This window comes from Brachypodium distachyon, chromosome 1 (genome assembly GCF_000005505.3).
Source record: "Brachypodium distachyon strain Bd21 chromosome 1, Brachypodium_distachyon_v3.0, whole genome shotgun sequence".
Lineage (NCBI taxonomy): Eukaryota > Viridiplantae > Streptophyta > Magnoliopsida > Poales > Poaceae > Brachypodium > Brachypodium distachyon.
The window spans coordinates 17,342,087-17,356,935 of record NC_016131.3 but is presented as its reverse complement, the minus strand read 5'-3'; the positions used below and the strand labels follow the sequence as shown (position 1 = coordinate 17,356,935).

Genomic DNA, 14,849 nt, shown 5'->3' with positions numbered 1-14,849 from the left:
TGAAGTCAATTGTTCTTTTGATTTTCTGTTACATATACCTATTCTGAAACCACAAAACAGCCAGTAGCATGGACCAAGTGTTCTTTTGATTTTCTGGTGTGTGCCTTTTCTGATAAGAGGGTAACACTTTCGTCACGCTCTTTAGCCCATATGTTGTTCATATAATCATCTATTCTTCCCTCATGTTGTTTGCTGTAGGTACATGGTTCCATATCAAACTTGGAGATCTTGGAGATGATCATAAGGAACATTGTCATTGATTGGAATCGTTATAAAATGGTGATGGTGCTTTGTTAGCAGCTGCTGTCTTGAATCTCTTTGCAGGGACTGTTTTTTCTTTATCATTTTAAGGGTCATAAATTAAGGCTGTTACCTCAAATTTGGTCCACTCTGTAATTTTGGTTGCTATCATTGTTCCTGTTTGGCGGATAGTATTGTTCGGAGGATCTGGCACCTCGTTTTGGATTCAAAAAAATTGTAACTTGTGGTGTTTGATCCTAACAAATTTAGTTTCGGATATTAGTTGTGCTTGCCCTTTATTGTTCCTTATATGATGCAAAAAAAATTTGAGTAATTTTACGATGCAATTTAGTTTCCCTGTTCTCAGTTCTTACTGGTTGCATATAGCAAAGTTTCTGTTTTTATCTTCTTCTCAAAAGTTGTTGAATTATTTCTAAGTTTCTTGCATTAGCAAGAGCATGTCTAAAGTTATGGACGGACTGAACCTCTCCCCTCCCTTTTCGTTCCTTGCTGGACGGACTGAACGAACGTTCCCCTTATTTTCCCTTGCTGCCAAATGGACTCGTGAATTAGTTACCCTCCCAGGAAATCTTTCCCGTGGAACCGAGGGGATCCCCTATGCTCACTAAAATCTTCTCGAGGGCTGGTTTCCGTGGTTTCTTCTCCCGGTGCAACCAAATGAGCCCTTTTTTTTGCGAAGGAACAAAAGATTTCATTAATTAACCAGGGTCCAGGGTACAATCATAGAGGAGGGCTGGCTGAAGAAAGTCAGGGAAATCTCTCAGCCAGCAAGTAGTACTACGGTTACATCTTGAATGGTTTGCTAGACTATCACTAGCACTATTCTGGTCACGAGGAATTTTCCGGACAGAGATTATCCTCCCCGAGGACACAAGCTCCTTGATGTTTGTAACTCGATGGTGGTAGACTGAGAGATTTGTGCCGCTGTTCGTGATTAGAGCCAAAGCTTCTGCAGAGTCAGTTTCCAACATGGCAAGGAGTTCAGTGCACCGGAACATGAGTCGGAGACCGTCCTCACAGGCAGCAAGTTCAGCATCAAGAGGGTCACAGCAATGGTACAGGTATCTACACGCAGCTGCAAGGAGCTTTCCATCATGATCACGAATACAACCCCCGGTGGCTGCGCTTGCAGAATCATGGTCGAAAGAACCATCCACATTCAATTTAATTGTACCTACAGACGGAGGACTCCACTTAGCTGGGAGGTTCAGGTTCATCCTCTTTTCTCTAGCTCTGTTAGCTCTATGATTGTGGTCTATGACTTGTTTCCCTTTGACGACATCAACAACAGGGGCTTGACTAATCAGCAGTAGGGGATCATAGCTCATTAAGAACCTTTTAGATCCCACAGCCGGGGGAGCCGGCTTGTTGTGAGTAATCTCATTATGAACATGCCAGATGCGCTAAAGAGCCATCAAAATACAAGTGCGTTGGAAATCGTTCAGTTGTTCGAGCAGCCGGAGCAGCCATTCTCTGTCAGGTTCAATCATCTCTGTAACTTTGGGCAAATTCCAGGCTTCCAACGTGAGTTCCCAAAGTTCCACAGCATGCGGGCATCTAAACAAGGCATGAAACGTATCTTTTTCTTCGCGATCACAAATAGGACAGATGGGTGGGGTGTCAATTTGTCTCCTTCTCAAACTCAGCTGTGTTGACAGCGCGTCGTTTGCCACTTTCCAACCAAAAATCTTCACTTTATGCGGTACCTCAACCTGCCAAGGAATTTTCCATGCAGGGCGAACCCCATCTGGTCAAGCACTCGCTGCCCCTACATCCTGTTGGTTCATGACTTCTTTAAAGGCCAAATGGTAGGCGCTCTTCACACTGAAGGTTCCTTTTTTATTAGGGTGCCAGGCAAGGAAGTCAGCTTCATTTCTGCTCGACGGTTTAATTTTATAAATGTGTTCCCTGTCCATAGGTAGGAAGGTGTCTTGGATAATCTGTTTGTTCCATTGCCCATCATTAGTGAGGAGATCAAAGACCCAACGGATATGGCAGCAGCCTTGTGGGGTGAAGGGTCTTCTGGAGGAGCCCCAAGGAATCCAGGGGTCTCTCCAGATTCTTATACTAGTACCATTTCCCACTCTCCAAATAGCACCTTTTTTTAAAAGCTCTAGTCCGGACTCAATGGCTTTCCAGGAAGAAGAAGCATTGCCTGTGAACACAGTGTCGATCAAATTACCATTCGGGTAGTATTTAGCTCTAAGGACACAAGCGCATAAGCTGTTCGGTTGCTGCACCAAACGCCAAGCCTGGCGGGCCAAAAGAGCTTGGTTGAACAACTGCATATCTGTAAATCCAAGTCCACCGTGCGATTTGGGCCGCAGCAAAGTGTCCCAAGCAACCCAGTGCATCTTCTTCTTACCATTTTCCTTACCCCACCAAAAGTCACCCATGAGATTGGTGAGGTCCTCACAGAGGCCAGCAGGCAATTTGAACACCCCCATGACATATGTTGGGAGAGCTTGGCCAACAGATTTAATCATAACCTCCTTTCCACCACTTGAGAGGTTAGCTTCTCCCCAAGTTAACAACCGTTTAGCAAGTTTTTCTTGAAGTGTTTGAAATTTCCCTTTATTCATTCTTTATCATTTTAAGGGTCATAAATTAAGGTTGTTACCTCAAATTTGGTCTAATCTGTAATTTTGCTTGCTATCATTGTTCCTGTTTGGCGGATAGTATTGTTCGGAGGATCTGGCACCTCATTTTGGATTCAAAAAAATTGTAACTTGTGGTGTTTGATCCTAACAAATTTAGTTTCGGATATTAGTTTTGCTTGCCATTTATTGCTCCTTATATGATCCAATCATTGAGATACGTGTAAATTTAATGTAGGTCCGATGGATAAGAAAATTTTGATTGGATGGCTACGATTGTTGACTGAGAAATTACTATCTTTTTAGACGAATGAAAAATAGGCACTCCCTAAATTATCTGTGTCGAAATACGTGGGTCGAATTCCTGGAAAAAAGGAAATACGTGGGTCGATTGGGCCAGAGCCCAGAAGCACGGCAAGCACCCGAACTCCCTGATCCCCGGGCGTACTAGTTAGACTTTTGTTTGGGCCCATGATCACGTGGCCTCTGAGAAATGAAGCAGGAAGTTGTTGCCATTGATTCCAAGACTTTTAGGCCCACTATTGTTTTCCTTTTTCAAAGTTTTAGGTTTACAATTGAGCCTGCTATTGATTCAACCCGTTAGAAACTCCGACTCACCGTCATGAATTCTTTAACCCGTTAAAATCTCTTCCGGACACACATGTAGCTGAACTGCTGAACAGAATGCAACTTGGCGTTCCTCCTCGTCAGGGTTTTGGCATTTAGGAGGAATATCCCGTGTTAATTCTTAGACAAACACGCCGGCATCCGTTCATCTGCCCGCACCATCTAGCTTGGAGCAAGAATATTCCTCCCGTCTGTTAAGACTTCCAACAAGAGAGGGAAGAGGATGGTGCTGATAAACTTATAATAAGTACGGAGTATGTAGCTATTTTATAATCTTTTAATAATATATATATATATATATATATATATATATATATATATATATATATATATATATATATATATATATATATATATATATATATATATATATATATAACCATACTTATGTGGCTATGGCAAGACTCGACGACGACGACGACAATAATAATGTACCGGATCAATTTTGTACTTTTAACAAAGTTTGGTAAATTAATCCTCCAGTTAAAGTCTTGGCTGCTGACTAGCTCTAATGCAATCTCCAAGATAAACAAATGGACGACGTCGCTTTTGCGGTACATTAAGCAGGGTATATTCCTTCCGTCGAAGGAATCATCCTGCGGCAAGTTCGAGCTCGACAGAATAGTTTCTTTAACCACACATTTAATTTTAAACACTGGCGTTGTCGAGCTGTGAATTTGCTGACCCTGTCATCACGCACAAATATATCAACCTTCACCAGAGTTGGGAGATTTCTGTTCTGACGATTCTGGAACATCACGGCCGTCCGTTCGAGCAGATCGCAGCAGCGATCCGGCCATTTATGTTCAACGTTTCGTCTTTGTCCTTTTGACTCATCGGGAGCCAGGACTGGAAAATTGCTTAACTCGACTCGGTTGCGTTTTCTTATGTAGCTTCTTGATGCTAGAACATAGAACCCGTACCCATTAAAAAAGGGCAAATTTGTTTTTAAACCTGATATTTTGTCGCATGGCAGCAGTTTGAACCATATTACACATTGAACAGCACATGGTTTCTACTTTCTAGTACGAATCACATTTATCGTTCGGTTGCCCACCATAAAAGTATAAGAGCATTCAGGACTCAGGAGGAGTAATACAAACTGGTTAGCATATATTTATCCGCATCAAATTCAGTATGAATTCGTACATACATTGGCTCAAATCTCGTCGTCTTACATTAGCAACTGGATGAAAAAAGAAAAAAGAAAAAAGAAAAAGGACTTGCAAATTGCAGATAGCCAGCCTCCAATTACACACATCTGCGGCTGTTTCAAGAACAGGAAGAGGTCTCCTCATTGGGTTTGGATGGGGATGGGGGACGGCGGCTGGAAGGAGCGGAGCCAGTCGGAGTCCGGCAGGGTGAGCGGCGGCAGCGAGTGGCGGCCGCGGGTGGAGCTCCCGCTGCGCACGTCCTCCATGGCCAGCAGCGCCGCCACGGTGTCCCTGAACACCCGCTGCTCCGCGGCGGCGGCGGCCATGGCCTCGCCGGGCCCCGCCGATGCCGAAGCTGCGGCCGCAGCGGCGGGGAACATCATCATGGCCTCGCACTCCTTGACCATGAGCGACACCGCCTCCGCCGTGAAGAAGGGCTGGCCCAGCACGGCGGTCTCGACGACGGCCAGCCTGAGCGCGGCGCCCGTGCGCTTGTCGTACTTCTTGAGGATCTTGGCCAGCCCGATGTAGTTGACGCTGCTGTAGTTGAGCAGCAGCACCATCTCGCCGTGGAAGTTCACCATCTCCCTCCGGATCGCCGCCACCTCCGCCGCCGCCTCCCTCTCCACCGCCCTCCTGATCGCCTCCTGAAGCTCCTGCTCACCAAAGAACCCGTCACACACGCAAAATTGACAGTGAAATCGAAGACATTGGGGTGGGGATTGGGATGGCTGGTGAATTAGATTAGCGTGATTGTGTGCGTACCCTGTGCCTGATGATGAATTCCTCCTCCTGCTCGATGAAGAAGGCGTTGATCTTGTCGATGTCGGCCTCGAGGAGGGCGACGAACTCGGCCGGCGAGGGCGGGGCTGCGGAGGAGACGATGCCCTTGAGCTCCTTGTACCGCAGAAAGTGCTCCCTCCACGCCGGGAGGCTCTGCTCGATCTGCCGCTTCAGCCACTTGCCGAATTTCATCGCCGCTCACGAATTACGCCCCCGATCAACCAGAATCTCAACGTAGCTGCTGATCGATCAACAACTCTGATCGATCAATCTTTTCCCCTGTTGAGCCTCGAGTGATGCAACACCAAACACCAAGGAGGTGGTGTTGTTTGGTGCTTGTGGATTGATGATCGCCGGTAATATAAGCGCGGGCCGCGTGGGTTGTGAGGTGAGTGTCTGGAGGGGAAGAGGAAGAAGATGGCGATGTTCTTGGAATATTTACCGGCATATGCTGGGCGTGCCGAGAGCACGGTCGAGGCGTGCTTGCCGGTGGGCGGGACCGCGCTACGGGCACCCTGTTGGTTGGTTCCTCGAGACTTCTTTTTTTCTTTTGGTTTTCTTGGGTTGTTAGTTAATGGGCATATGATAGGGTAGAGGCGGTCATTTCGCCGCGCCCAATCATTCTTACTCATGATGGAAAAAACAATTGATAGAGTTGAAAATCTTCATTATTTCGACATTCTTCGACAATGTCTTGAGACCACCGTCTTGTTGCGACATGCTATTTCCACTTCATTAATTGAGTGGAGTTACTAGGTCGTGTGTAGTTTGTTTGGCTAACGATGTAGCTCTATTTTCATTTGATGGGTGGAAAGGGGTGGAAGCCCGGTTGGAAAAAACCATGTAGCTCTATGGATCGTGGTTCATGCACTCTCGCGTCAAAGCTTGGATGCTCGTTCATGAAAACAATTGAAAGTGTCCACAAATGGTTTGTCAAAATACACCGTATTCTCACAAAATCCAACACACAAAGTAAAAAAAAACAGCATTGTTTCCCAGTTGTCCCGTCCGTGGGCTAGCCTTCCACGTCGTTTTTTTATGGACAAACACTGAGAGGGCCAGTCTTTCTTTGAAAAATCTATGTTTCTTTTTTTCGCACAATCCACCTATCATGTAGGTACGACTTGCAAATTGTTTGTCTATACGGGACAAATGGACAATCTGTATACCTCACATCCTTGAACTTGCCTCTTATTCAAATGGCTAATTTTACTGGGGGCAAAGCAGGGAGTGGATGTAGTGATTTTGGTAGCAGAGGGGAGGAAAGAGAAGACCGGGCATTGGTCCTGGGAGAACCGGCAGAGAAAGAGCGGTGACTGGGATCCGAATCACACGATAAGCATATTCTCGGCCAGACAGAAGCCGTGGGTGGCATCGGCAAACCCCAGCGGAAGTACTACTGCTTGCTGTGGTCGCGTTCGTAGGCAAAAAAGAAGAAGAAAAAGGAGACGGGATTCCATGGGATCTTCTGTTCTTTTTGTCCGCGGAGTTCAACGGTTTCCCACGTACAGCGACGTCGTAGTCTACGGCAAACTCGGTTTCATTTCCAGTACCGAACTGAAATTCCTAGGTGTTTTGGTCCATTGGTTTGGCTGGGGCAAGTCTTGGTAGTAGTATATTTTATAGCATTATGTTTTGCATGAACACTAATTTTATAGCCTTCGGAATGGACTGGTATTGATTACAGATGAACCCCAAGATATATGATTCTTTCATTTGTTGGAATACTGCTTTTGGAGGAGAAATTTCTTTTTGAAAGGAAAGAGAAAACAATTTCATTTTTGGAAATGATATGCAAGAATATTGCTCTCGTGTCTGTGACCTCACAAAACAGAACTGCCCAACTTGCCCAGGGAAGAGAACATGTCCAGAACTGCGAAAATGCAGAACCATTCTTTTGACATCAACATTTTAACTTTTGAATAATAAACACAAATATTCATATTCTCTTCCATATAAAGGATGGCCGTCAAGCCTAACCAGTTCTCAATTCATGGTTTATTCCGGAGCATATCCACAGAAATCACGCTTTTTGGCATGTCGTCACAAAGTGATGTTCCTATGTTCGTCATTTTAAGTCATCGTAAAGCCATGTACAGGTATGTAAAAGAACAGACAACTAAAGATAGATGCAACATTTGTTGGTGTAAGGTCTGAATATTACAGTACTCCAACTAGAGGCTTGTGCAACTTCATGTACTCTGGGGATGTGGCTAGCCTAATGAATCGTTTCAGGATTGAATTTTCCATGTCCTGGTGGTCCTGCTGAGTATTTGCAAGAACAAAGACTATACTGCTCCTTCATTATACAAATAGCCGATGGTTGGTGTAATCAGAATAAATCATCTAATCGCATCCAGGGTGTTGATTGGAAGTTGATAGCCCCTGATGAAGAAACCAAAATTGGAGGAGACACGTAAATAGTATTGCAGAATAGTACGTCATATTCATAGCTCTTGTACCCGGCTGCAAAACAGTATTGTTTTCTGGTGGTCAGATATGAGTAGATATATTGATGTTTTGGCTTTCAGCTAAATAGTAGACATCAAGAGTGACAAACAGAATGATCAGGAAGTACCCTTGAGTTTCGAAGTTCAGAAGGAAGGTTCCACGCCTTGATTATTTACACAATCCATGGACGAATCAATCAAACACTTGTTATTAGATTCACAATTAGTCATAAAAAATGATGTCCGCTTAGCCAAGCCTGCAGCTTAGCAAAATATTGTTGCAAGCCGGCAGCAACTCGTGTCCTGTAACATGAAATTTTATGCGCCTAGTGACTGGGAAAATGGCGGGACCATCAGAGACAGAGTAAACAAAATTTAAAATGCTTAATATAAACATACTCCGATTTTTATTACACAACAAAAATAGGATACCTTAGCCTACCCCAACTTGCTTGGGACAAAAGGCTTAGTTGTTGTTGTTGTAACAAAAATAGGATACCTTGTGAGATGTATGGAACTAATTCGTCAACCTATTTTCTGTAAGATACTACAGCCTACAGGCGCGGAACATTTTCCTGCAGCAAGGTGTAATACCATTCTGAGAGGTTCCTTTTCTAGATTTGGCGGAACCAAGTTGTGTAGAACATTGACAATAGAATTTAGGCATAAATAAGGCCTGAAAAAACTAAATAGTAGAACAGATGCAAACCTGCTGAAATCATGTATATCTCTGAGGTTACCTATATGCTCCAAGAATTGTTCAGTTCACACATGGACACACCAGTGTAGATCTATCCTGGGTCTTCAATAGCATGCTGCATGCCAGATCTCATCAATCACTGCTGCCCTGCTTTCAATGTGCTTGTTAGTTGACTATCAAACAGGAAAAGTCAAGGAATACATGGATAACCTAAATGCTTAGATCTTTATGCCACTTCAATACATGAAATGCTTGCAATTCCAGTCTCACTTGTACAAGGCTACTACAAGCTCTGAGAGCTCCTCGCTGAATACCAATCTATTAAACTGCTCTGCCTGTTCACAACCAGTGCAATTCATGAGATGTTGAAAGGAGTCAGTCGGCGAGTTAATAGAGCTGCTATGATACATCCTTCTCTTCCCGAGAATCCTCAAAACCATCAGCATCGTTGCCAAAGCCCAATATACAACTGAGCTTGGCATCCGGTGTAATGCCTGCCTGAAGCATACTGTTGTACGTCATATTAGCTTTTCTCTCATCTCCGATTTTGAAGTACCCAATTATGAGATTTGTATAAGTTACTACACTAGGAGTAAGCCCCTTATTTGTCATTTCTTCCATCAAACACTGTGCACCATCCATTGCAAGCACTTTACTAAAGCCACCAATTAAACAAGTGTAGAGAAATGCATCTGCTGATAATCCCAGTTTCCCCATCCCTCTAAAAATTTCCAAAGCTGCCTTCATGTTTGAACGCTTACAATAGCACACAATAAGAGATGTATACAAAATCCGATCTGGTGTCAGTCCCTCCCAAATCATATGTTTAAACAATGTCACAACTTCAGGGAGCCTATCATCATGGCACAAACCATTTATGAGGCTCGTATATGTAAAGACATTGGGTTTTGTACCCTCATCCAACATTTTATGAAACAACCTGAAAGCCTCCGGTAATTTCAAAGCTTTCACAAAACTATCAATGATGATACTGTAAACGACTGTGTCAGGAACATAGCCCCTTTTTATCATGTCTGCAAAAATGCCCCACACGTGATCAGATTTGTTGACCTTGCACAGACCATTGATGATAACTCTGTACATGCAAAGGTTTGGGACAATTCCAAACTGACGTACTTTATGAAGGAATAAGAAAGCTTCATCAATCATCCTTTCTTTGCCAAAGCCGTCAACAAGAATTGTGCATGTGACAACGTTGGGGCTTACTCCACTGTCAAGCATGAGTTCGAATACTCCCAGTGCATCTGTCAGATTTCTATGTCTGCAGAATGCATATATCAGACTAGTATAGTTGTAAGCATCTGGAACAAAATTATGATGAACCATGTCATTCCAAAGGTCACAGACAACCTCTATATTCAAATGTTGGCAACAGCCATTGAGAATAATGCTGTAAACTATGTGGTCATGCTTGAAACCTTGTTCTTCAAGCCTCCTAAAAAGCTCAAATGCCAATTCAACCTTTCCAGCTCTGCAAAGACCATGCAAAAGCGAACTGTAACTGACCAGAGTAGGAGCAATTCCGTTTCTTGCCATTTCGACAAGCAGGTCATAGCCTGTCAATACATCCCCTTGCTTACATAACCCATCAACTAATATGCTGTAGCTATGAGTATCTGGGACAAGCCCACCCTTCTTCATCGCATCAAAAACTTCTATGGCTTCCTGAACCTGACCTTCTCTACAGAAACCCTGAATCACTGCATTAAAACAATAAGTATTGCAAGGGTTGCCTCTCTGACAAAGCATTTGAAGAAAATTCCATGCGGATGCCACCTGTCTGGTACGGCTCAGTCCATAGAGGTAAGTGCCATAGGTTGCAGCATTCGGTTTCACACCTTTCATTTCCATTTCAGAAAGAAGCTCAAAAGCTTCCGCCAAGTATAACCTATCTCCATGGGTATACGCACTCATCAAAACCGAATAAGAGTACACATTTGGTGACGGACCAGAACTCTTCATATCATCAAACAAACTCCTTGCATAAATGATTTGATTTCTCTCAACTAAACACTTCAGCAGGAAGTTGCACAACTGCAGCTCCACTCCAACCTTCTTGGCTTCAGTGTAAGTGAGGAGAGCATCCTCAAACATTGACAACTCTACAAAAATCCGAATGATTGTAGCATAAACTTGTAGCAATGTCATTGAGCCACCCAAACTGCTTACCAACATAGGTGCCAACTCAAACAATTCCCGGCCAGAACTTCCACAGTAATCAACAATGCTCCGGATGAAGCACCGAATCTCTCTAATTCTCTGTGGCAAGAAGGATCGCATAAGCAATGCAAACAGCCCAATTGTCTGGGATAGCCCATATAACCTGACACACTCCCCAAAGCTTATCTTTCTGGCCTTGTCCCAGCTTGATGTCCGGACTGCTAGCGTGATCAGGGGAAGAAGACACTGGCTTCTATATTCACTGCAAACAGAGCTTCCACTGGTTTCTTGATGATTTGAGCTCTTCAAACAACAAGACAGAGAGTAAAGACGCGATGTCGGAGGGTGGTTTCTTTTTACAAGGGCTTGGCACAAGAATCCTAGCACTGCTCGTCGCATAGAAAGAGGTTCTCTGACCTCCCCTCCTTACATTGACAGCACAAGTCAAAGAAGGAAGAGCATACACAAAAAATGCACTTCGTGGAGCACACTTCCTTGATTAGTCGGCGCAGAGGGCCACCCAACAAATATTAGTACAAGTTACATAAATATTTTCTGCAAGAAACAAAGATATCAATGTGATTGTTATCCCCCATTTCAAGCCTCGTCTATAGCAACACTTCCAAACTTCCTATTTCCATAAAAATCTCTAGAATGTCAACTCAGGATTAGATTTTAGGTTGGCAGAAATTATTGTTTAACTAAAAACACCCAATCAAAGAATAAATCTAGCACTAAGAAGCGATGGTTGGGATATCAGTAATCGGTAAAGCAATTAATCGCAATTCGGACTGATTAATCGGTTTAATCGGTCGACCATTGCACTAAAGTATGCTATATAGTATATATTTTCAGCAAGTAAAAATGCAAAAGTAGAAAACAGTATGGGAGCATCAGCATGTATGCATTGTATGGCCTATCGAATCAATATCGTGTAGTTAACTACCAGAGAATGGGAGGGAGAGTGTGGATGCCATACCTAAAGCTCCCTGTAGCAGCTTCTCCTCGACCACCTCGACCAGGGAGGGGGGGGGCGGGGGGGGGGAGGGCAGAGGCGGAGCCGTGCAGGAGGAGCCGAGGAGGAGAAGACCAGCCGGAGGCGCGGATAAGACCCAGTAGGCACCAGATGCAGAGGCGCGGACCGGCCCGCGGGGGAGAAGCAGGAAGGAGGAGCCCTGGTGGAGCTTTTCAGTCGCGGGGGAGGAGGAGGAGGAGGAGGAGCGCCAGAGGTTAGCCGCGCTCCGCGGTGGTAGGTCCGGGCGGCGGCGTCAGCTTCTGCGGGCGGCGGCGCGGCTCTGACCTGAACCGACTGCGCGGGGAGAATTTGGCAGGGAGCCAGAGACGGCCAATTTGGTTTTTTTGAAGGAAACTAATCGGATTTCCGACGATTAATTTCGAAACATGAAAAAGGGCAGATTCAGACGGTGTCTCTAAATCTAAACCGAGTAAAACAGATTAAGAAATTGCTCACGTCCCGGGTCAAAATTGTTTGGACGACAAAACGTCAAACAATTGGTGATATAATTGAAGACAATATTCAGTGGTTTAACTACTAAGCTAATACGGAGTACCTAAAAAAAAACTACCAAACTAATGCATAACAAAAGACAAGTTACGAGCAAATAGTAGGCAACACCCAATGTTCAAGATTTTTTTGATCGAATGGGCATCCCATCGATTTCCATTAAAAAAACCGTCCAACGTTTATAATAGTTCATTACAGCAAAAGCTAGTGAAAAAACATCTAGCAACAACATCCTAGGGGGCCAGGCCGTCTGAGAATAAGTTCAGAAACAAAACACAGACAGGAAATCAAAAGAAAAAAACTTCCACTGCTTTCCAGCCTGATACAAGTTTTCACCAGTGTAAAACCCCAAAACATAATCTTCATCAGCCAGCGATTCTTCTACCTAGCGGAGCCTACCCTTGTCGTCTGGAAAAGACATCCATCATCACCTGTTTGATCAAAGAGCTTCCAGCTTCAAGGTTTCTTCGACTTGCCCCTTTCTGCAATATTGCCCAAGAGTTTAAGTTGCTACAAAGGCTGAAGGATCATTTGGGAATTTTTGGCGAAAACAAGCGTTGTTTCTGGCTTTCCAAACTGTCCAGGCAATGGCAGCAGGCCCACACATGAGCACCTTGCACTGGACAGATGGGAAAGAGGAGAGCCAATCTCCAAACAAATCAACAACATCAACAGGCATTCTCCCAACATTGAGAGCACATCCCACTGTTTGCCAAATGAACCTGGCAATGGGGCATTGAAACAAAAGATGATCAATACTCTCTTCTTTCACACAGAAATAACAGTGTGCATTTCCAGTCCATCGCCTTCTCAGCAAGTTATCCTTCGTTAGGATGCTATTTCTCAGCACAAGCCAGAGAAAAATCCTGATTTTTAGAGGGATTTTCAGCTGCCAAATGAATCTGTATCCTACCAGATTCGTAGCTTTCAATTGAAGATATAAAGATCTTATAGAAAATTGCCCAGAGGAACCAAGTGAGCCATCTCATTCCATCAAGTTCCTCGCTAAATTCAAAGCTATCCCAGAAAATTTTAGTCTCATCCAATTGAGCTGCAGTCTCCTCATACAGTGTCCTTCGAAAGCAAATACTGTCCAAGCCCTCATCCTTCACCTGTTTGACCGCTTTATGCTTGGAAAAAGTGATGTTGTACAGTCTGGGGTATCGTACGGCCAGAGGTTGCGTTCCAGTCCAAATGTCTTCCCAGAATTGGGTTTTAGCACCATCTCCCACTATCCTCTTGGTATATTGCTGGAAGATGGGACTGACACTCTGCCAGAAATGTGATTCACCTGCAATTCTTTTATTCTCTGAAAGGACCTGTCTCTGAAGATACTTTCTACTCAGCATCTCTTGCCATGAACCATGTGAATTCTCCATCTTCCACAGCCACTTACAAAGAAGGCATTGATTCATAATATCCAGATCCAGAATGCCCATCCCTCCACAATCCTTAGGCATACACACAGCAGGCCAGTTCACTAAATGATATGTTTTCTTCCCCTGATGTTCCTGCCACAATAGTCTTGCTCTGAAATGGTTTATTCTCTTAAGTACCCCTTTAGGTGCAGATAAAAAGGAGAGCATATACAAGGGCACACTACTCAAACATGAGTTAGTGAGTACTGCACTACTGCTCTCCCTCCGATCGATAACAAACTACCTTTCCACCCAACCAGTCTCTTCTCCACCCTGTCCTCAGTTGGTTTTCACTGAGAGTTGCTCAACCTTTTGACATCAACTGGTATATCCAGATATGTCAGAGGGAACTTTCCAACACTCCAGGCGAAGATCTCACTATATTGGGTTTGTCTCTTGCTGGCTTCCCCAATGATATTTCTTCTTCCCCAATGTTCAAGATACGTGCTAGACTGCTAGTACCTCTATCAAACATGCGTGGCAGATTTTTCCTGTGATTTTTGAAATCCTCATAATGTTGTCTAGCTTTGATACAAGCTGCATAATGTTTATGTTTACCAACATGCCGATCAAGAACTTTAGGCCCATCCTTCCAAGATTTAAACCCATTTTAGCGATTGCTTCAGTGCCGTAATTTCCAGTTCTGGGTTGCTTAAAGGCTGCATTTTTTTTTGACTAATCTAGTCGGGCTGCATTGAAATTTTTCACCCGCAGTTTACAAATCGCTCTCCAAGCATCAGCACGGCCCTGGCACGGTCTCCACACGAGAAGCAAACGCACCAGTCTTGTGACCGGGCACTGCGTTGTAGACGGGTCTTACACATTCTCGTTTTTCTGAAGAATTTCACAATCCTTTTGGCACCGCAACCATGACTCTTGGGCGCATCGATCAGTCCACAAAGGCACCTCGCCGTGTTTTCTACGTTTTGCTGTACGGTAAAAGTCTAAAAGAGGATTCTAGTCTTGGTTTTCGCACGTGATTCTGCAGATGACACACTGACTTTCAACGGATTACGTGAGTGTGAAGAATTGAAGATCACTGGCCGCGACAATTAGTGAGAGTTCCTTTGTAGGAGAAAAGAACTACAGTAAGACCGAGCTAGGATAATCACATGCCATTTTCTCCAGCCCACTTGCGCGTGCATGACTAATG

The 14,849-nt window shown here is 44.2% G+C and overlaps 2 protein-coding genes across 8 annotated transcripts; both read right to left on the bottom strand.

Moving 5' to 3' along the window:
- Nucleotides 1–4,591: 4,591 nt before the first annotated feature.
- Nucleotides 4,592–5,854, bottom strand: LOC100841892 (SPX domain-containing protein 6). Of its 2 annotated transcripts, XM_014901956.2 has the most exons (3): nucleotides 5,405–5,854; nucleotides 4,751–5,295; nucleotides 4,592–4,712 (listed from the first exon to the last, which is right to left on the bottom strand). In XM_014901956.2, exons 1-2 carry the CDS (start codon nucleotides 5,612–5,614, stop codon nucleotides 4,780–4,782), a joined length of 726 nt encoding a protein of 241 aa, XP_014757442.1. In that variant the 5' UTR covers nucleotides 5,615–5,854; the 3' UTR covers nucleotides 4,592–4,712; nucleotides 4,751–4,779. The 2 variants fall into 2 exon arrangements, with proteins under 2 accessions (XP_014757442.1, XP_003559963.1); XM_003559915.4 differs by having other exon boundaries at nucleotides 4,636–5,295.
- A 1,517-nt stretch (nucleotides 5,855–7,371) lies between these two features.
- LOC100829168 (pentatricopeptide repeat-containing protein At3g22470, mitochondrial) lies at nucleotides 7,372–12,092 on the bottom strand. Of its 6 annotated transcripts, none has more exons than XM_010237325.3 (4): nucleotides 11,733–12,092; nucleotides 8,582–11,308; nucleotides 8,001–8,447; nucleotides 7,372–7,888 (listed from the first exon to the last, which is right to left on the bottom strand). In XM_010237325.3, exon 2 carries the CDS (start codon nucleotides 11,150–11,152, stop codon nucleotides 8,972–8,974), a length of 2,181 nt encoding a protein of 726 aa, XP_010235627.1. In that variant the 5' UTR covers nucleotides 11,153–11,308; nucleotides 11,733–12,092; the 3' UTR covers nucleotides 7,372–7,888; nucleotides 8,001–8,447; nucleotides 8,582–8,971. The 6 variants fall into 6 exon arrangements, with proteins under 6 accessions (XP_010235627.1, XP_010235628.1, XP_010235631.1 ...); XM_010237326.3 differs by having other exon boundaries at nucleotides 8,001–8,205; XM_010237329.3 differs by having other exon boundaries at nucleotides 8,001–8,175.
- Nucleotides 12,093–14,849: the final 2,757 nt, after the last annotated feature.